Source organism: Sphaerodactylus townsendi, linkage group LG02 (genome assembly GCF_021028975.2).
Source record: "Sphaerodactylus townsendi isolate TG3544 linkage group LG02, MPM_Stown_v2.3, whole genome shotgun sequence".
Taxonomy (NCBI): Eukaryota; Metazoa; Chordata; class Lepidosauria; order Squamata; family Sphaerodactylidae; genus Sphaerodactylus; species Sphaerodactylus townsendi.
Genome location: NC_059426.1, coordinates 152594049 through 152620146, shown reverse-complemented (window position 1 = coordinate 152620146; position 26098 = coordinate 152594049). Strand labels below are relative to the sequence as shown.

The 26098-nt window shown below is 42.8% G+C and overlaps 1 protein-coding gene across 4 annotated transcripts in view; it reads left to right on the top strand.

The window, feature by feature from the left end:
- The first annotated feature begins 2576 nt into the window (after positions 1-2576).
- The window catches only part of TTC7B (tetratricopeptide repeat domain 7B), a 130878-nt gene continuing 107356 nt past the window's right edge, over positions 2577-26098 (top strand). For all 4 annotated transcript variants that reach the window (XM_048485191.1, XM_048485192.1, XM_048485190.1 and 1 more), the window contains exons 1-3: positions 2577-2788; positions 18756-18910; positions 19940-20108. In XM_048485191.1, coding sequence (XP_048341148.1) covers positions 2668-2788; positions 18756-18910; positions 19940-20108 — 445 coding nt within the window. In that variant the 5' untranslated portion in view covers positions 2577-2667. The remainder of the gene's footprint in view (positions 2789-18755; positions 18911-19939; positions 20109-26098) is intronic.

Here is a 26098-nt window from a genome sequence, read left to right as displayed (position 1 = left end):
ATCCACGTCTGTGCAAGCATGCGCAGACCGACATAGAAACGAGGAGACGAAGAAATGGCTTATAAAAACAAACCGAAAAATTACTCATCCCAGTACTAGAACCAGCAAGCTTTCACACTGCAGCACTGCCTTAGCCACCTAAGCCACAGAAACTCTAGTGGCAGAAAGGGATAAATACTAGGCTTGAAGTGAGTGCTCCCTTGCATTGTTATGTAACTAACCCCACATTGCCACAAATAGATGTCGATCTCAGCTCCACGATACTAGAACCAGCAAGCTTTCACACTGCTTCCTTACTGGGCACCAAGTCACTACCAGGGGTGGGAAACTCAAATCCGGAGTCACCCCCCGGACTTCCCCACTGCTGCACGTTCGCCCCGTGGTTTGCAAAAAGGAGCAGCAGAATCGGGGTGACTGTGTTGTCGCTGCTGGGGCAGTGGGGAGCGCTGCAGGACCCCAGGGTATTTGCCGTGAGGAGCGTGCATCAAATAGTGAGTGGGGAATCGACCTGAACGTGCCTTTGTGACAGAAACTCTTCTTGGACAGCTTGAGCAAATAGGATTACCATTTGAAAGTCTGTGTGATCAAGGTTATGACAATCAGTTATGAAAGGCAAACAAGAGGATCCTGGTTATAAACCCATACACCTTTTTTGTGTCCTGCAATGCACACTCTTTAACTCTAGTAGTCAATGATGATGCTGTCTGGAAGCAACTAGTTTCTATAGTTTGGTTCAACCAATGAAATGTAGTGGGTAAGAGTGGAGGACTCTAATCTGGAAATCCGGGTTTCCATTTTTCCCCTACTTTTTAAAACTGGTTAGCAAAAAGACGGGGCGGGGGGTGGGCAGGAGTGGAGTGCACAAGTAGTTAGCCCTGCCTAGGATGCAAAACCAAAACCAAACCCCTGACACCTGCCCTGGCTGGAGATCACCCAGAATTACAACTGCCCTACAGAAGAAAGAGATCACTTCTCCTGGAAAAATGGAAAGGAAACTCTATGGCATCGTACCCTGACTGAGGTCATTTCCTTCCCCAAACTTACCCTCCCAAGGCTTCATCCCCAAATCTCCAGGAATTTCCTAACCCAGAGGTGGCAAGCCTAACGGGGGAACTGATTTCTGGAACTGGGAGATCTGTTCTGATTCCAGTATTTTCAGGCTGCATTTGTAGCCAGAGGGACAGTTACCAATTATTTTTTTAAAATATAGTTTTGATAGTAGAATTTAGGTTTTATTTTGGTTCTCTGTAAAGTTTTTCTTCCTGCTGTAAAATGTATTACTCCCTGAAACCATTGTCTAAGTCACAAGCTTGCTGAAACAAAAAAGGTTAGATTATGCTGAAGTGGACCCAGAGAAACAAGATGCAGACAGTTAATGAATCAGGCAAACCCCTTTTGCATTTTGACATAGCCCCAAGTAATTGTCACACACACCCAGTAAAAACCCATTAAAAGCCAGATACAGGGCAGAACGTCAAGATGTATATGCAAAACAGCCAGCAGGCAAACATCTGCATTATTACAAGGACAACTATCCAGAGGTGTTTCCTCACCAAAGATAAGACCCGGATGTCTTGGAGGAAGACGCTTAATGGCCCTTGATGACCCTGTATTATTATTGTATAATTCAATCCATGATGTCACCTGTAAAATTTACTGTAAGAAGTCTGTATTTTTCTGTGTTCAGTGCGCTTTCTGCCAGGCTTGGCCTTGCGCCTTGCAATGGTGCTCAGTGTGCATTGTGTCTGTGTGCCAGTGTACCCCCGAATTGTGCCTGCTCTAGCAAAGCGCTGTAACAGGGATTCTTTGGTGCTACAGAAAAGAAATTTTTTTTGAAGGATCTTGCCTGCCGAGCCTCTTTATTTGCCGCCAAGCTGAAATCACTATTAAAGTTCCCCAGGTAGTGGGTAACCCATTCAGAAGTGGGCAACTCTAGGAGAGAAGGAAGAGGGAAAAGGGGAGAGGCTCCAGGGCATAGGTGTCAAACTCGTGGCCCTCCAGATGTTATGGACTACAGTTCCCATCATCCCCTGCCAGTAGTCCATAACATCTGGAGGGCCACGAGTTTGACACCTGTGCTCCAGGGGATATCGGGAAGGAAAAATAGCAGGGGAAGAAATGAGATGCTCCCTGCAAGTCCAAGTTTCAGATTCCCACTTATTTTAAATGATGTGCTAATACGAAACAGGACAGTGTGACAACGATCAAATGAATGAGTTAAAAACAGCAAGGACGATCGCTGCAAAGTCTCATTAAGAGGCCCAGAGGCATTACGAAAAATGGCGAATTACTCGTGCATTTATTTAAATTAAAGTTAAATTAAATTTATTTAATTAAAGTCCCCCTCATAACTTGAGGCCCTAAATTCAGCACCGGGTTTGGTGCAAAATATGATAAAACTGCTCCTGAAAGAAATGAAGCAGCCCAGAAGCGACAGGGAGAGGAACCCCTCGACACCCCAGTCCTCTTTTTCCCGCCAAGGAACCGCTCCCCCTCCCCCTCTCCTCCGCACTCCCGGCCCCGCCTCGTTCCTCCGGCCGGCGGCAGGGGGCGCTGCAGCGAGACGCCTCCCCCGGTTCCCGTTCCGGGGACGCCGCTCGGTTCGTTCCGCCGCCGAAAAGACCCCCGCCGCCGCCACCGGTTCCGCGCCCCCCTTCCCTGCCCGCCATGGCGACCAAGAAAGGGGGCTCGCGGCTGGAGACCGAGATCGAGCGGTGCCGCTCCGAGTGCCAATGGGAGAGGATCCCCGAGCTCGTCAAGCAGCTGTCGGCCAAGCTCATCGCTAACGGTGCGGCCCGCGGGTGGTGTGGGATGCGGGGGCGTGGGCCGGGGAACCGCGATTGCAGGTGCAGCGCGGGCGGGAGCCGGCAGGTACCGTCGGGGACCGGAGCCTTAGATTGGGCATTGGGGAGAAGATGAAGCAGCTGTCGTTGTTGTTTTTAAATTGCGGCTACTGGATCCTAGAATAAACAAAGGGCGAGAAAGTGTCCCTGGGCATGTGCAGACTGCTTTGCTGCAGGCCAGTGAGTAATGGTGGCTGCAGTCGGCCCCCCTCCCCCCATCTCTGTCCGGCCACGCAATTCCGGAGTGAAGGACGTGGGGGAAAGCAGCTTCCAGGTCAGAGGGGGCGACTGTTAGCCGGCGATTCTCTGTAGCCCTCGGTCGAGAAAGAAAAAGGCACAACTTTGAATTTAAATGCAGAATTTCTGGCAATGATGCTTTAATTGTTCGAAGCCCTTCCCGCAGTGCCCTGCTATCTAGGGGCTCGTATGTTGTGGTCACCCAAGTTAGCTCAGTTCAGACGTTACATCAAGTGTGATTTCAAAATTCTTGCAAACAGGTATCACATCTGTGCAAAACACTGCATATGTTGCAAGTGACACTCATAGAAAGAGGAGGCCGTGAACGCTGAGCCTACATGCTTAAATTCCTCCCTGTGGTTGGGAATCTTTTTTAAAAAAGCAAAACAGCCACTCGTGGGAACAAAGCCTGTGAGTGCACACTTTGTATGTTTGTAGACTGTACTGGTGAGCTGGCCATAGTGGATAAGCAACAGGATGGGGACATTGCAACTCCCTCTCTACATGTGTTGAGATCAGTGAACTTAATATTCTGTTCAGTCAGCTTCTATATATAAGTATATTCCTGATTTTTGTTTGGATGTGCACTGAGTCATTTGTGCATTGCATTCCACACACACATGGCCAAATGAACCTCACACTTATCTAGTCATCAGGTTTATTTTTAAAGAGAATGTGTTCTGGGGTTTCCAGGCCATGTTCTAGTAGCATTTTTTCCTCACGTTTCGCTTCATCTGTGGTTGGCATCTTCAGAAGATCCTCTGAAGATGCCAGCCACAGATGCAGGTGAGACGTCAGGAGAAAATGCTACTAGAACATGGCCATACAGCCTGGAAACCACACAACATCCCAGTGATTCCAGCCATGACAACCTTCAACAATACATTGTGTTCTGGCTGTTTCTTGCAAAGGTATATGCATTTACCCTAATGTGTACAAAGGTAGTGGTGTAAAAGTCATCCTTCTGCATGTTGCACTGCATGTACTTGGTGGGGCTCTGGTCTCTTCTGTGGTTTCTTGGGTTCGAAGGGTGAGCCTTGGCATCAACAGCAGAAACCGACAAACCTTCACAATTAAGTGTGGCCTCAGGTTAAGTTCTTGAGAGGAGGGTTGTGAAGGAAAATGCTTGTTTCCTGGCTAGATGCTGTAATAACCTGGGCTGTCTGTTGCTTGAGGAGTTGAGGATTTCCCTCCCCCCAGGTATGAAATAGTAGCCTGGACTATGGAATATGTGTACAGAGGTTTGATTGAATCAGAGTTTTGGGAATCTTGTCCAGTACATGGGCTTAATCCTGGAATATGAAGAAATATTAGAGATAGCATCTCTGAACATCAGTAGATCTTTTCCCTTGCCACTCAATCACCAGACAATTTGGCATTTGAGAAAAAGACTTTCCAGAAGACCTGAATTCCAGGGTTTTTTTTTCGTGAGGTGAAGCTTTGGATAGTCAAGTAAAATTTACTTCACTATCTAGGACTTTATTTCAAGGGGGAAAAACCCTGGAATTTAGTTCTTCTGGATAGTGGTAAAGCTTAGTGGCTAACCTGAGAAAAGTCTGGTGTCCGGCTGGTCTTAGATGTTTGCTAAGAGGTGAGCTAGACTGTATTTAAGTTTGGGGATAAGGGAAGGGTACATGCTTGAGGAGACTTGAGTGGAGACAAGATGTAGGCCTCAGTATCTTTGTCAGATGCTACAGCTCAGATCCAGAACATTAAGGAACAGGATTTATGTTTAAATTCCTTCTTGGGCTCACTCTCAAACACCCCTAGGTGCATTTCTGGCCCAACTATTCACTTGGAATTTGCTGAACCATTCCTGGAGGCCAAGGCCTGTTTATCACTCATCAGAGGGCAGCTATCTGTACTATCTGGCCAAAGACAGTTTTTAAAGCTCATGTCTGAAACTGGTGGATGATGGATTACAAAAACTGGGCTTTCCCCTTGCAACCTCCTTCAAGCAACCAAAATGGATTTTATTCATATGCAGGCAAAATGTAACCTAGTATCTTGGGTAAATTTTGATAAATGGAGCACATGCTGTTAGCAGCCGAGAAGTCTGCAACCCAAGCTGCTCTCCAGATGCTTGGGCCATGTTATAGGCCGGGGAAATTGATGGGAATTATAGTCCATGAACATCTGGAGAGCTGCAGGTTGCAGACTCCTGCTGTAGAGCAAAAGAGTATGCTTCCTACATTTTTTGGCCCTCCCAACTTTGAAGACTGTACCTGTATATTGTACATTTCTAATGTTCCCAAATAATATTCTGTTCTCTGAGGCTAAATGCCTTGCCATTCGGGGAACTAACAGGCAGACTTCAAGGGATCACCTTTTTAAAGTAGTTTAATGACTATAACTCTGGGGGGATATAGATACGAGCTGGCATTTCTGTATCACTTGCATGAAATATAATATGGCATGTGAAAAATGGATTAATAGACATATCCCTGGATGGAACCCTATCACAAAATGGAACCCTGTCACAAAACAGAAGTTCGTAGCTAAGTTACTAGCAGATGCTGATCCTAATATGACCTTAGCAGATGCAAAATTCCTATCTCTGGCACTTAATGACACTGCTTCTTAAATTTTAACTGCATAATAACGAAAACTCTGCTGTAAATGTAAATTTTTGTTGAATTATATAAGTAATTTCTTAGATATATTGTTTATAAATGTATCCTTTCACTCATGACTTGTTGATCTGTGAGCATTAAATAAATGAATGGAATGGAAACATTAGGGAAAAGAATGCCTTGTTTTTCACTACTGATAACTATCTCTTATATTTGGTATTAAGCCAAAGTGCTTGCAAGGGAGTGTGTGATTTATTTGATAGGCAGTGTTGCTTTTCTCCTGATCTTTGCAGTTTGGGAACATGTGCAGAATCTGTATCTAAAATGTATTGAATGGCATTTCCAGACAAAGTTTTGAACCTGAAACTGTGGCCCACATGGGGACTACTTTCCAGTTCAAATGGCAAACTGGATGGATGGGGATGACGAAATTGAAATAAATGCTGTCTAGAGATATTTATTTATTTATTTATTTATTTATGCATGCATGTATGCATGCTTTTATATCGCCCCATCCCCGAAGGGGATGTGCAAAACCAAGCTTTGCTTTCTTGATTTTTCTTGCAGTGTAGGAAAGTATCATCTGGATTTCGTATAAACTGCTAAGTTTGAATGGCCCTGTGAATGACTGTGTCTTGGAAGGTTGATCTGACAATAGCTCTAATACTATAATTCTTAAAATGCTCATATTTGAGTAATAAGATTCATATCCTGTTATATAAAAGCCTAGCCATTTTGGTGACTACTTGTTTTTCCCCAGAAGGTTGCAAGCAAAGGTCTGAAGAGGGGAGGGGTTGGAGGAACCTGGGGGATAATGTGCAATACTTCTTGCTGGGTACAGTGTGTGAGAAGACACCCTCCCCAGGCTGGGGGTGAGGGGAGGCGTCGCTGCACCTGCAGTGACTCTTGCTGAGGCAATGAGAGCAGGGCTAGGGGGGGGGGGGGGGGAACATGCCTCAGCACATCCACCCAGAGCAGTTCAGCCAAGCTACCAAGCATTGATTAGGCTGATAAGAAGAGAGAAAAAGAGAGTTGGGGTCGGGGCAGAAAGAGAATGACTGCTGGGGAGGACCAGAAAGAGAAAGAGTGCTAGGCAGAAAGAGAGAATGAAAGCCGGGGTAGGGTGTCAGAGAAGAGAGAATTGAGGTAGGCAGAGAGAAAGAGAGAGATCGAATAAATGGGCAAAAAGAGAGTTGGGGTAGCGGGGCAGAAAGTTCAAAAGAAATCTGGGGGTGGGCAGAAAGAGAGTTGGGGTAGCAGGGCAAAAAGAGAAATAAAGAGCTGTGGTAGCAGGGTAAAAAGAAAAGAGTAAGAAAAGGGGCAGCAGAATGGAGATTGAGAGGCAGCGAAGAAGGGAGAGAACAGAAGAAAAATATGGGGGCAATGTCCTCTCTCCACAATTTTCTTGTGGGTCCCCACTTGCTAGAGCCTGTTGTATTTTTTTCCCACAGTAGGCCTTACTGCTAACACTATAATAAATTCACAAACATGATACTTGGAGTAGAAACACATGCAATCAGATTTGTAAAGAAATAAGTATTTTAAGCAGATATTTCAGAATGGCAGGTATTTCTGCCAGGACCCATGTGAGGAAGTTAATTTGTCTGGTTTCTCACTACCATGTTTATTGCCTGTTTCTACATTTGGAAGTAAGGGTTACCAGTGTTTTTCATTTGAATGTCAGAGGTTATTTTTGGTCACCACTAATACAGAGTAGAGGCGGTATACCAGCCCATTGCAGGGAGCTTTAGAAGATGAACTCTACTATCTTTTTTTTTTCAGTCATGGCTCATGAGGTACAGGATATTGTTGTATCCTGTTGTAACTTCTGCTTGTGGCCAAAACAAACATTACCTTCTCATGAGAATGGAAGAACAAGTATTCTGGATCTGATCTTTGATTCATGTAGTCTAGCATCCTGTTTCCTGCAGTAGTTAACCACATACCTTGGAAGGCCCACAAGAAGGGGCATAAGAGTCTGAGGTCTCCCTGTGTTATTGCTCCTTGACAACTTGTGTTGAAAGGTACATTGCTTGTGAACATGAAAGTTTTGTGCAGTTAATATACCCTTTGCTGCTATGAACTGAACTCTTACATGTCCAGGGTCAAGGTATGTGTCCACTATCAGTATGAAGGCAGCCCATTTTCCAGGTTGAACCCAGATTCACTCTCAATAGCATGGGTGTAAGGAAGAAAATACTCCTCCTGCTGCCTCTCACTCCTACTCTAAAGGAGCTTCTGGCTGAGGTCCTACACTCAGTTTAAAGGATGCCCCAATCTGGGCAATGAGCCAACACAGCAGAGATCTTTTGAAAAAGCAAGATGCTTCTACAAGCTTGGAAGGAACACTGAGAATCAGATAGTGTTGGAATGTAAACAATGTTGACTGAGGAGAATAATACAAATATCTGAGCTGGAGCATTAGTAATCTTAAACAGACAAAGTAATATCAAACATTTACAGTAATAACAGTTCATCCTGGAAGTTTTTTTCAAAACCCAGTCATTCCAAATGTTCATACACTGTGCAAATTATTCCCTCTCAAGGTGGGAAGTTAGAAGTCATGGGGTAGTGGGAGAGTGAGAAGGCAAAGATGGATAGAGCTAACTATCCGAGTGGGTATGCATGAAACACATCATACAAGATAAAGAGACGTATTTATATACCTGAAAATCGAAAGCATGAGCCAAATCTGATTCTTCTTGCAGGCTTGTGTTTTGAAGTTATACCACATTACATACTATACTTGCATTTAATTTTCTGGTATATAAATAGGTCTTGTATCTTGTACAATGCATTTGGATTTAATAGTTTGCTTTATTTGGGTTATTATTGTTCATCTACAACAGCTTATAACAGGCTTCCAAATTAACCAGTGCAAGGTCATTCATTACCAGTGAATATCCATGCATCAAAACTGGAAGTTAGCCAACATCCTGTCTTTTGTTGCGCACTCTTCTCCAGTTTGTAAACCGTTTTATAGAAGTGCCATATTGAAGTTGTGTATGATTTTGAAGTTCTATATATCTGTACTGAATTTGTTATTTGCTGTATTTTGCCTGTAAATCTTTTGATTGTAATCCTATTTGCTGCCATTTTTGATTTGTGGACATGTTGATGTAATGGTTAAGAACAGGTGGACTCTAATCTGGAGAACCGGGTTTGATTCCCCACGCCTTCGTATGAGCGGTGGACTCTTATTTGGTGAACTAGATTTGTTCCCCCACTCTTACCTTCCTGCAGTGTGACCTTGAGCTAGTTCAGAACTCTGAGTCCCACTTACATCACAAGTGTCCATTGTCGGGAGAGGAAGGGAACGAAGTTTGCAGGCTGCCTTGAGAAAAGCGGGGTATAAATCCAAACTCTTCTCTTCTTATTTTACCCTTCAGGATACTCTGATTGTGAGTGCAGATGGATGTTCAGGGACATTGTGCATTAAATGTTCTCAAGCAGTTAGCTAAGGGCAGGCAGGTGAGTAAAGAAAAGGCCAATATGGTGGGTCTGAGGAAAGATCACGGCAATAAAGCTTTACAGTGTGTCCTAGACTTAGAATACTAACAATGGGGATTTACTTGTAAGGATTGTAATCCCGGTATCACTTGGGGTTGTGTTTACCAGTCGGTTTCATGTGATTAGTGAGACTCTGATACATCTGTCAGACCTCTTCCAGTAGAGCAAACAAGGTCTATTCTATGGGCATTTTAAGTGAAAATAACTTTTAGGCCACATCCCGGTATTTGGGAGTGAAACCAATTCAATGCTGTGTAACTCTCTAATCAGGAAACATGCATATGACGAGATTGCAGTCTCAAGCATGGGTGCACATTTGGACAGACGTTCTGCAGAAGGGATTGTGGAGATGTGTTATTGGCACTTGTAGAACACTTGGGCTGAACACTACACACCTCTTAATTTTTAAAAAAACCAAACCTCAACGAAGACAATGTTTGTCTTGTGTACAAAGTCACAAACATCCTCCTTCCTCAATCTGTTGACCATTACCCATGAAGTTATAGCAATTACAACTGAAGGTTTCAAACTGTAGTCATTATTTGGCTGTGTTGGGTTTTCCGGGCTGTGTGGCCATGGTCTGGTAGTTTTTGCTCCTAATGTTTCACCCACATCTATGGCTGGCATCTTCAGATGCATGTCATGCTAAGATGTGTTTTTCTCCATGGCATGTGGAGTGATTGTGTAGTGGGGTTTTGCCCAACTGACAGGTGTGGGGTGGGATGAGGCACATTTACATGTGTCTGGGTGGAGTTTGATTGCGGTTGCATTCACATTGGTATTTGCTGTTGCATTTGGAATTGCATTAGCATGCGCCCTGGTGAAATGTTAAGAGCAAAAACTACCAAACCACGGCCCCAGAGCCCTGGAAAACCCACAACAGCTAGTTGATTCTGACCATGAAAGCCTTTGACAATACATTATAGTCATCATTATTCTTTCAGGAATGGTGTCGAATTCCTAGTTATAGCCGCATAGAATGGATTACACCAGGAGACAGATTTCTGTTGCAGAAAACAAGAGGGTCTAATTGAGACTCCCATTGGGCTCCCCACTCCACCCAATCTTTATTCATCTGTGCACAAACCGCTCATGAAAACTCTTCTTGATTTCTTGCACTTCACCACAACACAAATCTTTTAAGCCTCCTTGCCCTCCCTCCCCCTCGGTATGCAGTTTATGTCCATAAACTCATTTTCCATGATTTCTATGTTTGGTATGAGATTTAGTGTACTGAAGAATGCTAAACCTCTGGTTATTAGAGGTACTGTTTATTGTTGTGTATCAAGAGCTTTCAGATCATCAGTGATTCTCATACTAGCGCTCATACCAGTGGTGTTAAGGGATTTAGTGTTCTTGGGGATATTTCAGACATTGCATTTATCCTGTAGCAAAGCGCTTTATAGTATTTCAGCCTTGCTGTTCATTTATTCAGGATATCCTTTGAGGCATTCTTTTAATTAAGCTTCTCCATTTATATTTGGGAGCAAGTATGCTAAATAGTAATTCTAAGAATGCTGACTGTGACTGTCTTGGGTTTGAAAGAAGCATGAGTGTCATGGCAGCCGACAGATGCTTATTTGGAGGTGCTTACAGTGCAATTGTGCAGAGAGTTACTCCAATCTAAGCCCATTCATTTCAGTGGGCTTACATTAGAGTAACTCTGCATAAGTTTGTGCTGTTAGTCTCATGGCGGCAGTTGCTTGTATTCATGAAGCTAACACCAATAATGTATTTATGCTAACTTAAGATCACTGCACAATAGTGTAAGGTTTAACATTGGAAGGGCTTGACACACTGAAAACAGAAGCTGTTATGGTGGAAAAATCAGGTACATGGAAAATATGGAAGAAATATTCGTGTTATGTAGGTTGTGAAAGAGCAGAGACTTAGGGTCTCATCCCATACTACATTTTTTAGCACAGTTTTTAGATTTATGGATGACAATCTTTGAAGAGGGTACACTTAAAATGTAAAGTGTGTGCTTGCAGTTGTATATTGTTCAGGTTTGTTTGTTAGGAAGCTCTGGCATTGGAGATGTGTGCGTGAGCGAGGAAAGATTTAACCCTCGTCCTGAAACTGTTTACCTGTTCTAAGCTGCTTCCTTAAGAAGAAGAAGAGTTTGGATTTATATCCCCCCTTTCTCTCATGCAGGAGACTCAAAGCGGCTTATAATCTCCTTGCCCTTCCCCCCTCACAAGTGGCTCCCCCAGAGTTCAAATGTTTATTTTACCCTTAAACCCCACACAGAAGGGAAAGCTGCTGCAAGACAGATTTGGGACAGGAAACAGTAGGCAAGGAAAGGCCTGAATGTTTGTTCCCCTTACTAATTCTCTTCAATCCTGGTTGTCCAACAAAAGTTCTTTTTCCACTTCCAGAAGGGCCCGGGGTGTTTTGACTTGCCTTTCTGTGTAATGCCTAGTCTTGACTCTAAGCCAAGGGGGTTTCTTTAAAATCAGTGTTATTACGTGAGTTGGTAATAAGGACTATACTACCCAGCAATGCCATCCAGGAAATTTGGGTAGCAAAGTAGATGTGAGAGATATTTATTTGTTGTGATCTGTGTTACAATATTTGCTTTAAACAACAAACAACCCCTGTTTTTTTCCTTTGAAAATTGTTATAAAGTTGGCAGTTGACATGCAACTAGGTTTCTGTAGAATGAGCATTTCACATTTGAGGGCAGTGGTATAAACTTTTCCTGCTAATTAAGTAACATTCTAGTCATAATGTAAGTCCCCCTTCAAGTCCCATCAAATTGTGGGGCTTGCTTTGCAATGAACGTGCTTTGGCCCTTGCTGTTAATTTTTAGAGTCCTGTGGTGCAGAGTTGACCTTTGCAGTTTCACAGTATGGTTCATTGCTAACCTTGACCAGAGCAAAGCAAGCCTCTTAGAACAGTTTAATTTTCCAGAAATTAAACGCAGCTAGAAAAGAGAACCTGGCGGTTTCATTAGAATTGGCCCTCAGGAGGCCAAGTTTGAGGTCCCCTAAATTGATTATTATATTTTTATCATTTTGGGAGTGGGATTTTGGGTTGGGCACCAACATGTTAGTGGCTCTCTGGTTGGGCTTCTACAATTGGGATAAACTCCTCTCCTGACATTTTACAAATATGTGCTCTGCCTTACGACGAGTCAGATAGTTGGTCCTTCTAGCCCAGTACTTATTCAGACCTGGGCTCATTCCGCACATGCAGAGTAATGCACTTTCAAACTGCTTTCAGTGCTCTTTGAAGCTGTGCGGAATAGCAAAATCCACTTGCAAACAGTTGTGAAAGTGGTTTGAAAACGCATTATTTTGCGTGTGCGGAAGGGGCCCAGTATTGCCTAATCTCATTGGTGGTGGTTTTCTGTGGTCTCAGGCTGAGAGGTCTTTCTTAACTCTTCAGTTAAAAGCAGTTGGTGGTACTGTCAGAAATCAAATCTGGAACCTTATGTATGTTAATGAACATAAGAACATAAGAATGGATTTCTGTATGACTGAACTGTGGCTTTTCCTCAAACTAGGAATTTTGTAGTTCTAGCAGAGATGTGGGAATTGTATCTCAGATCGGTGAGGCAGGTTTAAATCCTGTTAAGCAGCATTTTAACTTCCCTTATTATCCCAAAGACTGGTCTGGTCCCAGTAGCTGTTCAGACATTATTTCTCACTCCCCACGCGTGATAATATCAATTTGTCTGGACAGCCTCAGAGCCCATTGTTAAAGTAAGAGAAACATATGGAAGAACTTATGTATTTTTTTAATGAATTGGACAAATATTGATATTAGTTGGCAGTTATTTATTTTGAACCTTAATGCCATCTATTGTTTAGGAAAGAAGCACCAGAAACTCTTCTTTTTGCTCCCTAGTTCATCTCATAATCTTCTGTGCTATTCTGATTTCTTTTTGCTAAGTAGAATTCTTTGAAATATGAAGCAGTTATGTGAATCTCTTTGAAACTAATGCTGTAAGTAGTCTATCCTACGGCGTCTTATTTCTTATTAATACAAGTATGGCTTTCAATGTTCTTCCTTGGTTCCTGTGGTCATTTTTTCCTAATGAGATAACACTCTTCAGAATTGCAAGCAGTTAAAGGGGTAATTTGTTTCCTTTGGGGCATTGCAATAGATAAATTATTTGAATTCCTAACCATTCCTAGCCATAAGACTTTTGGGGTACGGGAGGGGCGAGAGAGAGAAAACACAAAAACGGGCTGCATTTCTTTAGCTTTTCCTCTGTGGTAATAAATCTTTACTATGTCATATTCTATGTATTGTTTTTTCTGTACTTGATAATATTGCAGAGTTTGTTTTAAATTTCTACTGATTGGTATTGATTTGCCTCTTGTTTTAGGAAGGAACATCTTCAAGTTAAATATTTTTGTTGCTTTTCTGAATGATCGGCGTCAGTGAGGGCAACCTGTCCTAGATGATTGCTTTATTAAGGCAAAGTATCAAGGACTCTCAATTTATGCGGGAAAAAATGCCATTAAATGTAGGGGTTTTTTCCCACTTGTCTGTACAACAGACATTTTGTAAATATGGCTATAGTTTTGTGAATGGCCAGATACTCAAATATTGCAAGTGGCAACATAAATGTTAGAAACTTTCTTAACATTCTGTCTTCTACAATATTAAGCCAACATATTCTACCAGTCTCAAAATCAAATCTTTGATTGTTATTCATCCTTTTAAGGTACAAGAACATTTTGCATTTCTAACATGCTCTGTGCCTTGACCTGGATGGCCCAGGCAGCCTGATCTCGTTAGATATCAGAAGCTAGGCAGGGTCAGACTTGGTTAGTACTTGAATGGGGGGCCACCAAGCAATACCAGGGTTGCTGTGCAGAGCAAGACAATGGCAGACCACCTTTGTCAGTCTGTTGCCTTGGAAACGCTATGAGTGGTTGTCATAAGTCGGCAGCAACTTGACAGCACTTTGCGCACACACAAAGTACTCAATATACAAAATGGGAGAAGTAATTTTATGTAAACCAGCACAAGAATTCTGAACAGAAATTTGTCAGTCTTGTTCTTGATTGTAATACCCAACCTGACTTAGTCTGTGGCTGCATGCAGATACGAAAGCAGCTGAGGGGAGGGACACCATCTGTCCACACTGTCAGGTTGCTTCTACTGCTTCTCCTTTTTCTCCATTGCATCCGTGCAAAAGCACAGACAGGACAGTGACTTTTGACCTGTGTCTTGGAAACTCCCCCTTTCCCTCCTTACTGAGTTATACTATATTCTCCACAATATGCAGGGGCAGGAAGAAATGCCCTTTAAAAGGCTAAGAGACAGCAGGGCATGATGTGTGGCAGTCTCTTTTGAAAGCAGAGTTTTGCTCCACCCCTTCCTTGTACTGGTACAGATGGAGCTTCTAAATAGATACTCCACCAGAGCTTCTCTTTTAAACTGGAGAAAGTTACCGTAGGTTTTTATTTTATCTGGACTAAATGAGGGGGGAAAGGGGGGAACAGACAAGCCATGTCAGGTTTGGGTTCGACTTGTAACTTACCATGAAGTCTCCCTACTACCTATGTGGGGAAAAATCATAGAATCATAGGCCATTTTCACACAGCCAGCTGAGCGGGGGTGCATCGGCATAGTTCATTGTATGCTTCGCATGAATGGCACCGCTGGCTGTGCAGCCGGCAGCGCAGCCTTTGCATGGGCTGTGACGCTCCTGAACACCTCCTACCTCCTACCACCTTCCGTCACTTTGTGGAGGCCAGGGGACACCCCCCCCCATTGCCAGAGCAATGCCTCTGGGGTCGGAGGGCAGGAGGCGTTGTGTAGTGGTTAAGAGCAGGTGGATTCTAATCTGGATAACCGGGTTTGCTTCCCCACTCCACCACCTGAGCTGCAGAGACTTATCTGGTGAACCAGATGTGTTTCTGCACTCCCACGTTCCTGCTGGGTGACCTTGGGCTCGTCACAGTTTTTTGGAACTCTCTCAGTCCCACCCAACTCACAAGGTGTCTGTTGTGGGGAGGGGAAGGGAAAGGAGCTAGTAAGCCATCTTGAGTCTCTTTACAGGAGAGAAAGGTGAGGTATAAATCCAGACTCTTCCCTCTTCTCACTTTTTCTTCATTCCGAATGGACATTGGGGCGGAAGCCACACTGAGGACACTTTTGCCCCTGCTCCTTCCTGAAAAATTGTCGAAAGAAACAGGCATATTTGTTGAGGTCAGAGATTTTTGTCTCACCCCTAGTATTTACTCTCTGCCTATCTTGACTCATTTGTACTATGTAGCTCCTGGCTTATTGTAGGGCATTTTCCCACTCACCATGCGAACTCAAGTTCGACCTATGTTCAACCCAAGTGCTCCCCACATCTGCTGAGTTCGACATAGGTTCGTCCTGCTCTGCTCCGTTCTGCCATTAAATTTTCGGAATCCATCCACGACATTGGTGAGGTGAACCGAATGGAAGCCTTAGGTTAGAACTCAAGAAAAAACCCGGCGGAGTGGGAAACGCTCGTCGGGTGCGAGAAATTCAGCCAGTCAAGCCAGCCAATCACAGGGGAGTGTTTTGGGCATGTGCAGAACGGAAGCACTCGTGCCGGGTAACAGTGTAACACTCACGCATCATGCTTGATGGACCGAAGGATAGATTGGACGCCCGCTCAGCAACCTTGAAATGGCAACGTGAAATTTTTTTTAAAAGGGACGACGTTCGCATTCCCGCCCGAACGCAGCAGCCAATCAGATATGACGAGTGAATGATGAGTCGAGGTGATCCCGCCCTCTGAACTCGGCTCCGGCAGGACCACCTCGGCTGCTGTGGGAAGCAACGAAGGGATTAACACAGGTCGACTCTTTCAGCCTCATGAGTCGACACTATTCAACTCTTGAGTGGAAAAACGCCCACAGAGGGTCCTTCTGCTTTAAACTAGGTAGCATTGTGGGCATCCCGCTGATCTGAAAGACTGTGCATAGAGACAATTCTTTCTTTGGAGCAACAGAACCAGCTTTCCCATTGGGGCTAATTCTTAGGTAGCTTGATCATGGAGCCATGAAGGAGCAAAGCTTCCCTTCAGGGGAAAAATGTGCTCACTTCATTTTCCTGGACTTTCCTTGCAGCTACTTCCTTGACCTCTAAAATTCAGAGGCAGTTGATTAGACCAGTAGACAAGCAGCGTCTGTCCTTTTTTTAAGGGCAGCTTCACACAGGTTTTTAAAGGCTGCATGCACTCAAAAATGGTTCACTTTAAAAATAAAAATGGAGTAGGGAACAACAAACCCAAACACAGGCAGGAAAATTGAAATAGGAGAGGGGATGTATTTCTCATAAATTGTATCCAGTCACAAGCATATTTTTGGAACTTTGATTATGCTTCTGGGGGCTTCTTGCAGCTTTTTCAGGCTTAACCAGAGGCTGTCATGGGTCATAAAAAAAAGAAAAGAACTGTGCTTATCACAGTCAAAGATAGCTGTATCCTTGTGCCCCCAAGATTCTAGAAACGTACTGCCTGTACATTGCCTAGGAAAAAGACATCTTTAAACTTGACGGCATGTTTTGGAGCCCTTGCTGAGGCAAATCTCTGTCTTGGGTCATGAAATGAAAATGGTGCCTCAAACAGTTTAAGGCCCAAATTTGTCTTTATGACGTAGCTGCATATAACATTAGCTGAAAACATTCTTAGGAAGGGGTGAAATGAATTGGGCCAGAGGGAATATTTTACTCCGTTCTTGCCCGTCTTTTCCTGGTTACCCCCTTATTCTTAGCTGTTTTTTGTTTCTGTGTCTGCAGATTTCCAGACTTTTGCATAGTAAACATAAATCTGTGACTTGGGAGGGAGGAGGGAAAATGAGATGGCCGAAAAAGGGTTAAGCTTGTCAAAGATGCTTTGCAAGGCAAAGCAACACTTGTTTTAAAATTATTTGATGTTGTGCTATAACATTTAATTTGGTCCCAAGTGCCAGAGATAACATCAGAGTGGTTCAATGCTGTGAGTATCCTTATTCTGCCAGCAGATTTTTATCTCTCTCCAAGAACTGAACATCATACAGAGTTCTCCATTCATACCTGCTAGTTAAAATTGCCTAGATTTCAGACTCGAGCAACATAAATATTAGGAATAATAAATATCCCTTTGGGTCCACAGAGAGCAGTAAGGGCAGCCATGTTTAAAAATTGGATGAATGCTACTACTTGCCTCAACATTTTGCATTTGTACAGTAATTGTAGCACATCAGAATGTCTCAGGGCTACGATGAAAACTCTTAACGAGAGATGGATTTATAGCTTTGTTTACCCACAAGTCAGACAGGAGCGTACTGCAAATGACTCTCTTAGGTTCCCAGTAAGTAGATATAGGCATAAATCTTTTTGCTATTACAGTTTTCATTAAGGGAACATTCGTACTGTCGCCTGGAGTGCTCAAAATGTCTGTCAGCTGTGATGTTGTTAAAGACAGTTATCTAACATTACATGCTAGGTGATGGTTGAACCAAAGTTAGTGAAAATTATTCGTGGTCTTTTTCTCTCTATGATTTTGTAACTTCTACATCCGGTGTACTTCTTTACAATTCTAAATGGCACAGAATGCACTTATATAATTATGAGCACTTCTGTAATTAATTAAAAAGAACATATCTATGTGTGCATGATTTCTGCATCTCCACATCCTGGTATGAATATGTTTAATGACTATAAGCTGTTGGCAGGTGCTGGTTTCTCACCTTGGTGTGGCACAGTGTTGCATTGCCCTCTGCTGGGAGAACCTGCTGCGTTTTCATGTAGACTGAGGAAAAGATGGGGGAATAGTTTGGCTTTGAGTTGCAAAGAACAGAACTCTTAAGGATGATCAAGTCAACTGGTAGCTGAGCCTCCCATAAACAAGAATTGAGGCAGTATGAGCGGCAGATCCGTCCACTCAATCCACTTCAGTGATCGTTTGCAAGTGAATTTTGCCCGTTCACATAGTAAAATCCAGCTGCAAAGTACATTAAAATGGACTGAAAGTGCATTATTCTGTATCCTGTTTTAAGTACTCGTAGGGTATATGGTGGGGGGAGAGCTTTGAGTGAAAGATATACTCCTAGAACAATAGGGTTTTGCCCCTGTTGTGAAGCTATTGAAGGTATACAGTTCTGTTGAAAATCATCATCTGTATGTCTAGGTATTTATGTATTTAGGCACACAGATGTGCCATTATTCTCTTTGTATGCAGATCAAATTGTTTTACAGCACAAACACACAGACACAGTCCACACAAACAAAGACATATTCACTGTGATGATCCAACATCATGGTCTGGTTCTGGTTTTGGTTTCAGTAGTTCAGCTTGCTGAGGGCCACAAGCTGCTACCAAAAGCGCACACCTTTGGCCATGCTCAGGCCTATATACCTGCAACAGAGGAGGATCCGGAGAACAGCCCCTACCTTCAGCTGGCAAAAAAAAGATGTTCTGACACTCCTACTTTTACAGTATTGGGCTTTGGAGGGACCAGAGGGTTAAGAATGATAGCCCTTACCATTACCCTTTCTACCAATGAATATTTCACCTATGATAGTTGCTTTTTGTGTGTGGGGGGGTTATAATCTTATGTATGATCTGTGCCATGCACTAACTGTTTGCATATTATTTTCTGTGTCTTAACAGATGACATGGCAGAGCTCCTCCTTGGAGAGTCCAAGCTAGAACTTTTTCTGAAGGAAAATCCTCTTAAGCAGGGTGCTAGTCCCTGTGGGCCCCGGCCAAAGTTAATTGAAGTCAGGAAGCATCTCACTGCAGCGCTTGACCGAGGAAATCTAAAGGTAATTGCTTCTTTTAAAGAAATAGCTGGATTCTAGTGGTTTTGTTTAGAACTTGAATAAATACTTGGTTTGGTCTCCAGAGGCCATTTTCCACTGACAAAAAGGCACTTTCTCCCACAGAAGGGGACGATGACAGTTCTTACTGATTCTCTCCTGCTGTTGCAGGCCTTCACATTGCCTCGCCAGGCTGTTACTGAAGGGCCCTATCCCCTGTGGGCACAGTTTTGGAGAGCTCAGTTGGCTTCATTGGGGGCAGAAAAGGTTCTGTTAGTGGAGCTCAACTGGTGAAACTTGGGTCCAAGCCATGGTGCCATTGGTTTGTTGCTGAATTTTTTTCTCCTGTTCCTGTGCTGAACTGTGAAATGAAATAAGGTTTATTTTGTGTTCAAAATATTTTGAGGAGCTGTTTGGTCTTGAGTTATCTTCATTATCGATCATATCTATCTGCCTGATCACCACATTGCACATTCTCTCCCAGTATTCTATCATTCTGTAGTGTGATCAAGAAACAGAGAATGAAGTACAGCCCCACCTACCTTACAAGGTGTCTGTTATGGAGAGAGAAAGGGAAGGGCTTTGAAAACCACTTTGAGATTCCTTACAGTTGAGAAAAGCAAGATATAAATCCAAAGTCCTCCTTCTCTGATTCTCTTCCTATTGCTTTGCTTTTTGGGTGGATTAGAATTTAATTTCTAAAGTAAATTAGATTAGATTTTTAAAAAATGTAGCATATCCTTTGGGGAACAGTTGTTGATTTCATTCTCCCTACCTTCTTCCTTGATATTTTTATTTTCATTATTGTTTTTAAAACTGTGGCAGGAGACTATTCCATAAACTTTATTTCCCCGTCTTATTTCCAACTGCATTCATCATTTTTATAGCAAAAAGCTCTGTGCCAATTCTGATCTGACATGAAAAGAAGGAATTTGGGAAAAGGTTTGAAGGCTGAGTGCTCAGGCTGTGCATAAATGCAGGCAATACCTTGTGCTCTCGAGTAAAAATATTTGTAATTTTTCTTTTTCTTTCTAGCCAGAGTTCTTACAAGAAGCCAACTTAGTGATGGCCAAATTAAACTATGTAGAAGGCGATTACAAAGAAGCTGCGAATACCTACGCAAGAGTTGGCATTGATGACTTACAGCTTGTTGCTGTGTCTCCTTATCGGCTGAGGATGATTGCCGAAGCATATTCTACCAAAGGTAACATGACTGTTAATGCATTTCGAGTTTTCTTTTCTTCTGTTAAATAATATGTAGAAGAAGAAGAGAAGAAGAGTTGGAAGAAAAGAAGAAGAGTTTATAGTTCCCTTTCTCTCCTGCAGGGAGACTCAAAGGGGCTTACAAACTCCTTTCCCTTCCCCCCTCACAACAAACACCCTGTGAGGTATTTGGGGGGTGAGAGAGCTTCAAAGAATTGTGACTAGCCCAAGGCCACCCAGCTGGCATGTGCTGGAGTGCACAACCTAATCTAGTTCATCAGATAAGCCTCCACAGCTAAAGTGACAGAGTGGGGGATCAAACCCGGTTCTCCAGATTAGAGTACACCTGCACTTAACCACTACACCACGCTGGCACGCTGGCTCTCATAATACATAAATAATATGTATTATCTTGCTGGCCAATCTGACATTTGTTTCCACTTGGATTGTGTTAATAGTAGCAGTGTGGCAATTTATTTATTTATTTACATCATTTATACCCCACGGAGACCCAGAAAAATGGCTTACATCATTCTGCTGTGAGGTAGGTAAGTGTGACTGGTGTGTGACTGGTTTCCCGGCAAGTTTCCATGGCAGAGTGGACACTCAGATCTGATTCTCTAGTGATTATTGCAATGACACTACCTTTCCAACAGAGTGATAATTTGAGCCTGCGTTTCTCAGATCCTCATGAAGCACTCTAGCCACTATAGCACACCGGCTTAATGACTCGCATCAATCAGAGACATGAAGACATCACAGCTTGGGCTAATACATGCATATATATTTCCTTAGGATAAGGAGTATTTATATTATCTTCAGTTTAATCTTCATTCTCTTTGCCAAAAATCACCACAGTTGGTTCGTACAATCAGGGAAGGTTAAATTGTACAAAAATCTCATGAGGTGTACAAACTTATGTGAGATTACCTTTCATTTTTGTGAACTGGAAAAAGACAACTTGTGATTTTCCAGCTCAAAGAATAACGTGTCATTTGGTAGATCAAGTGTTTAGCCACTTACAGAAGTGGATTGCTGAGGTGAACAATTATTTTGTTCAAGTCATCCCCTCAGCAGTTTCTAAACTCTCCATTTTGCACAGTGTTCTATATAAATTGGTTTGAGTTCTGAAGTTGCATTCTGAAAAGTAGATGTGTGTTTGATTTTTTATATATTTTCAGTGGTGTTCTAGAGTTTTCCTGGTTTATTTTGAAGACCCTGAGGATTATGGGCTTACTACTGCTTATTTCTGTAATGTGCCGTCATAATCGTGGCTTTGGCAATTTGTGGTACATGTGGTAAAGACTGGCTTTGCTGTCCGCTGTAGTCTTGATTAGATTGAGTGCTACTGGGTGGAGCTAGTACTGTTGCACCTGAGCCCTTTAGAAAGAGGACCATAAAAACCAGTGTGTTTTCTTGAAACAGGTCAGATGTCTCTTTAGTACCCAAATAACATGCAAATCCCTTTCAAAGGCCAAAATGGAGTTGACATTTTTGTACTTTGTAGTCCCATTAATTCCAAATTGTAGCTCGTGACCCTCCTGATAGCTCGCTGGATGTTGCAGAGTAGCTTGTGCATCTCCTAGAAAATGTAGGAAAAGATCTGCTCCAGGGGTTTTCTTTGAAAAAGCTTTTACTTCTGTGCTGCTTAACAGTCTAGTCTATCTTCTGTTTCTAGAGCAGAACAAAATCTGGTCATGGGGGGTGGGGTGGGGGAATAGCTTGGAGATATTTTTCATTATGCAGAAGTAGTTCTCATTAAAGAACACATTGAAGATTATTTGACTACTCCCTTGCTCTACCACTTATGCTAATGCCTTATACCAGGTATTATGATTATGGTGATGATCTATTTTCTGGAACAAAAGTATAAGACAGTTTTTTCCCTGCTCATTTTCTTTGTGAAGTATCGTATGAGGTACGTGCAAGGTAAACAAGAATAAAAATAGCTTTGCCTTTCCCATATTCATTTGTGAAATCATGCAATTCTGTTATTGTTTCTATAGGTGGCAGTGTCACCTCAGTGTCGGGCTGTTTTCCGGTCTGTGCATGCTTCTCATAAAAACTGGGTCCATTTTTTTTTTAAAGTGCAGTGGTTTGTGTGTGCTAGGATAGAGAATTTTTTATGCCCAACTGCCTCCTCTAGCGTTTGGAATAGCTTCTCTTGTATGGAAGAGTAATCAGATGTCATATGCGGTGTGTTTGCCTCCTGAAAGCAAAGTCTTACTGACAGCATTGAACTGAATTCTGAACAATTTCTAAAATTAACTTAAGAAGAGATTAATAACTTTCCAGTACTCTGAGGGTTGGCAGAGTGTAGTCCTGAATTTAGAAGTGAAGGATTTTTTTTTCCTGCCTGGTATGATAAGAGTAGGAAGTCTGTCTGTCAGGAATTGACCCATATCAGAGAGAAATGAATTTTAGTGGATGGCAGGAAAGTAGAATTACTTGAAATATAATTCAACTCCCTCAGCCCCCTAAAAGATGTGGGGACAAACCTTTGGCACTCCAGATGTTTTGGACTACAATTCCCATCAGCCCCTGCCAGCATGGCCAATTGGCCATGCTGGCAGAGGAAATGGAGAAATTATCAGTCAAAGGTATCTGGAGTGCCAAAGTGCTGCAGTTAAAGGAATCAGCATCATCCTCAAGAAGATTGCTCAGATTGGGTTAAAGGAGAGGGACTAATGTATTTTTTGTCAGTCCAAGTTGGCTATTGCTTAGCTTTTGTATTGATGAAGGCTTTCACAGCCAGAATCACTAGGATTTTGTGGGTTTTCGGGTTGCATGGCCATGTTCCTGTAGTATTTTCTCCTGACGATTTGCCTGCATCTGTAGCAGTACAGATGCAGGGCTATCAGGGTACCAGGCATAACCACAGGGAAAATATTATCCAGTGCTTAGCTTTTCATTGCAATGAGAATGCACGAAAAGTGTTTGGTTCTAGTAAGTCACAAGAACTTTTTTCTTGTTATGGGGAGGGAGGATTCTGTGGAAGAGAGACTGGTAAGAAATAAAACTGTTAATTAGAGTGTTGTTTAGTCAGTGGATGGCAATTGGACAAGGCACATTGTAGAGAACTGGGTGGTGGTAGGCTAGGTCCAGGTGGCGGGGAGGGGCAGGTAGGCCAGTCGGCATGGGACTACGGTTTTGAGGGGGCTTACTCCCTCAGAGAGAGGCAAAGGGGGCTCTTTGGTAAAGAATAAAAATATTGTAAATGGTGTCAGAGGAGATCCTTTAGCACAAAATATGAATGTCTTAAAGAAGATTCATAATCATAAAAGATTAATACAGATAAAATATAGTTAAATAAAATGTAGATAACTGAAACCAACTTTCATTTTTTCCCCAGATCAGTTTTGTGGGACAGTGAAAAATATGAAAGCACATGATACATAGATCATATGTATAAAAATACTTAATGAGCAGTTTGAAATGGGGCTTATATTTCCCATCTGGCCTAGTTCTACTACCAGGTCCACTTGGGCCTGAGTGGAAGTAGTCTGGTCAAACACCTGAAGATTGTTTACTAATGGAATTTGTGTTTAACCTGGGAACTACCTGTACCTCCCAATACACAACTGATTTCACACACTGCTTGCTGTACGTCAGTTGCAGCCTTGCAGGTATTACTTAGGAAAGCTGAGAGCTGCCAGTGGTTCTTTGCACTGCTCCCCGGAGTGGCACATACTGCACGTTTGTGCAAACTGAGCACAAACCTGGTAGCATCTGTGCTTGGTAGGTAATTCCCACCTTGAAACATCTGCAGGGACTGGAGAATGGATAAGTTGCAAGCCTCCCTGAGCTGTGGGCCTTGTGCCAGGTATGGATATAGAGGCCCCATCCTCTCCTTGCATACATTCCTTTTTCCACAGCCTTTGCACTGTAATCCCAACATGCAGGTGCTTTCTGGAAGCAGAAGAAGCTGACCACAGAGATAAAAGAGTACAGTTATCCCGTCCATATTGCTGGGGTGAGGGGCAAGGTGCTCCCCACAATCTGGAAATCTGTGTAAAAAAATTTGGCCCTCCCTTCATACCAGAGAATAAGTCTGAATTTTTCTTTTAGTTTTAACTTTTAAAAAAAGTTTATATTTACAGTATTAAAAGCTAAAATATGGTGATATTATACAATACCATACTTACATTTTATGCATTTCTAATTTCTAAACTTTTTTTGCATTGTTAAAGGCTTTCACGGCCAGTTTCAACTGGTTGTTGTGGTTTTTCCAGGCTGTGGGGCCATGGTCTGGTAGATCTTGTTCCTAACGTTTTGCCTCCATCTGTGGCTGGCATCTTCAGAGTTGTATCACAGAGGGAAGTCTGTTACACACTGTGTCCAGTCGAAACGTTAGGAACAAGATCTACCAGACCACGGCCACGCAGCCCAGAAAACCCATAACAACCATTTTCTACATTGTCTGCTGGCCTTCATGCGTCAACTCCTGCTGCTTCTGCAAAACTCTCCCCAAATTCTCATTTAATTTATTATGCCAACCTGCAATATATTAAAAGCACAATGGGGAAAGTTGCAATGTGGAAGAGATAACTGTAAAACTACCTCCGTGGCAACTTCCCAGGAAAAGAGGAAGCTTTTCTCTCACCTTCTCTCTTCTGGGTGGTGATCTTCCTTTCTTTCTGAAGATGAGGAGACAGCAGGAAGGCAGAGAGGGAGGCCCCACCCCTCAGTCTAGATATTCAAGGGCTCAGCTGTGACTAAGGCTCAGTGGTGGTAGAGAGTGAAAGCCTGAAATGCTTAAGTAGTATTTACGGTTATATATTTTACATTAATAATTATATGTTTTATTTTTGTTTATGTGCATGTGGAGCATTTGTGGCTGTTTTGGTTGTTAATTACTGTGAATGTGAAAGTCAGGGTCATGTTATGATTAATAGGTTGGGCTTGGATCTGGGAAATCCAGGTTCGAATCTCCACTCTGCCGTAGAAATTTGGTGGATGACCTGGGACTGGTCACGCAGCCTGAATCCTAGCAAGTATTTGAGTTGGAGTCCTCCAAGGCCTACCAGAGGCTTAATGCAGAGGGAAGACAGTGGCAAACCACCTCTGAACATCTCTTGCCTTGAAAACCCTCAGAGATTTGCCATTAGTCAATTGTGACTTGGCTGCCAAAAAAAAAAAAAAAGGTGAATGTGGCTTTCTGTATTCTGCAGAATTAGTACCACTAAGTTAGGAGCAAATTTCCATGCGCTGCTCTTTTGTTCTGCCTCCCACACTGTTGCCAGCCTGTTAACCATCCCACTGCCTGGGCACCACTGTGGTATTGTACTTAGTAGCTGGAATAGTGCTATGGCGGTGACTCACCTTTGTGGATCTTCTGGTGTTTAAAAAGCCTTTTGTTGCATACTGTGCTTCCCACCCGAATGATTTGCACATTTCGAGCAGTTTTACCTTGTTTCCTGTTTCAGAGTGCTTCTGTGAGGTTCTATGAGTGCTTCTGAGGTTAACAATCCTCGTTTTCTTAGTGGTAATTGTATGAACTAGCTTATAAATTCCTGGTGTTAAAAATCTGATCAGGAACTTGTGTGGCATTCAGAACTGTACTGTTTCCTTTTGGGTTAGGTAAGATTATTCCTTACCGAGCACATATGTATAAGCATTCCATAGAATTACATATTAGTCGCATGTTTTGAAGGCCATCCAAGAAACTCTTTGAATCAGCATTTTTCTAAACAGCAAGTCTGCCTAATCACCTGCCTTTGGTGCAATAAAGTACCTGCGCTCTTTGATTTCCATTTCTGAACACACCCACACATGTGGATATTGCGCTAGTGACAATAGTCATGTACACCACTGCATAATTATAGTGCAATCCCAAAAAGAGTTATACCTGTCTAAGTCCATTTCAGTCAGTGGGCTTAGAAGAGTGCAAATCGGCTCAGGACTGCACCGTTGGCCATTTTGGCTTATGTTCAATATTTCCTTGCTTTTTGCTTCCGTTTGTCCACTGTAGAGGCTGTCCTCCACTGTAGA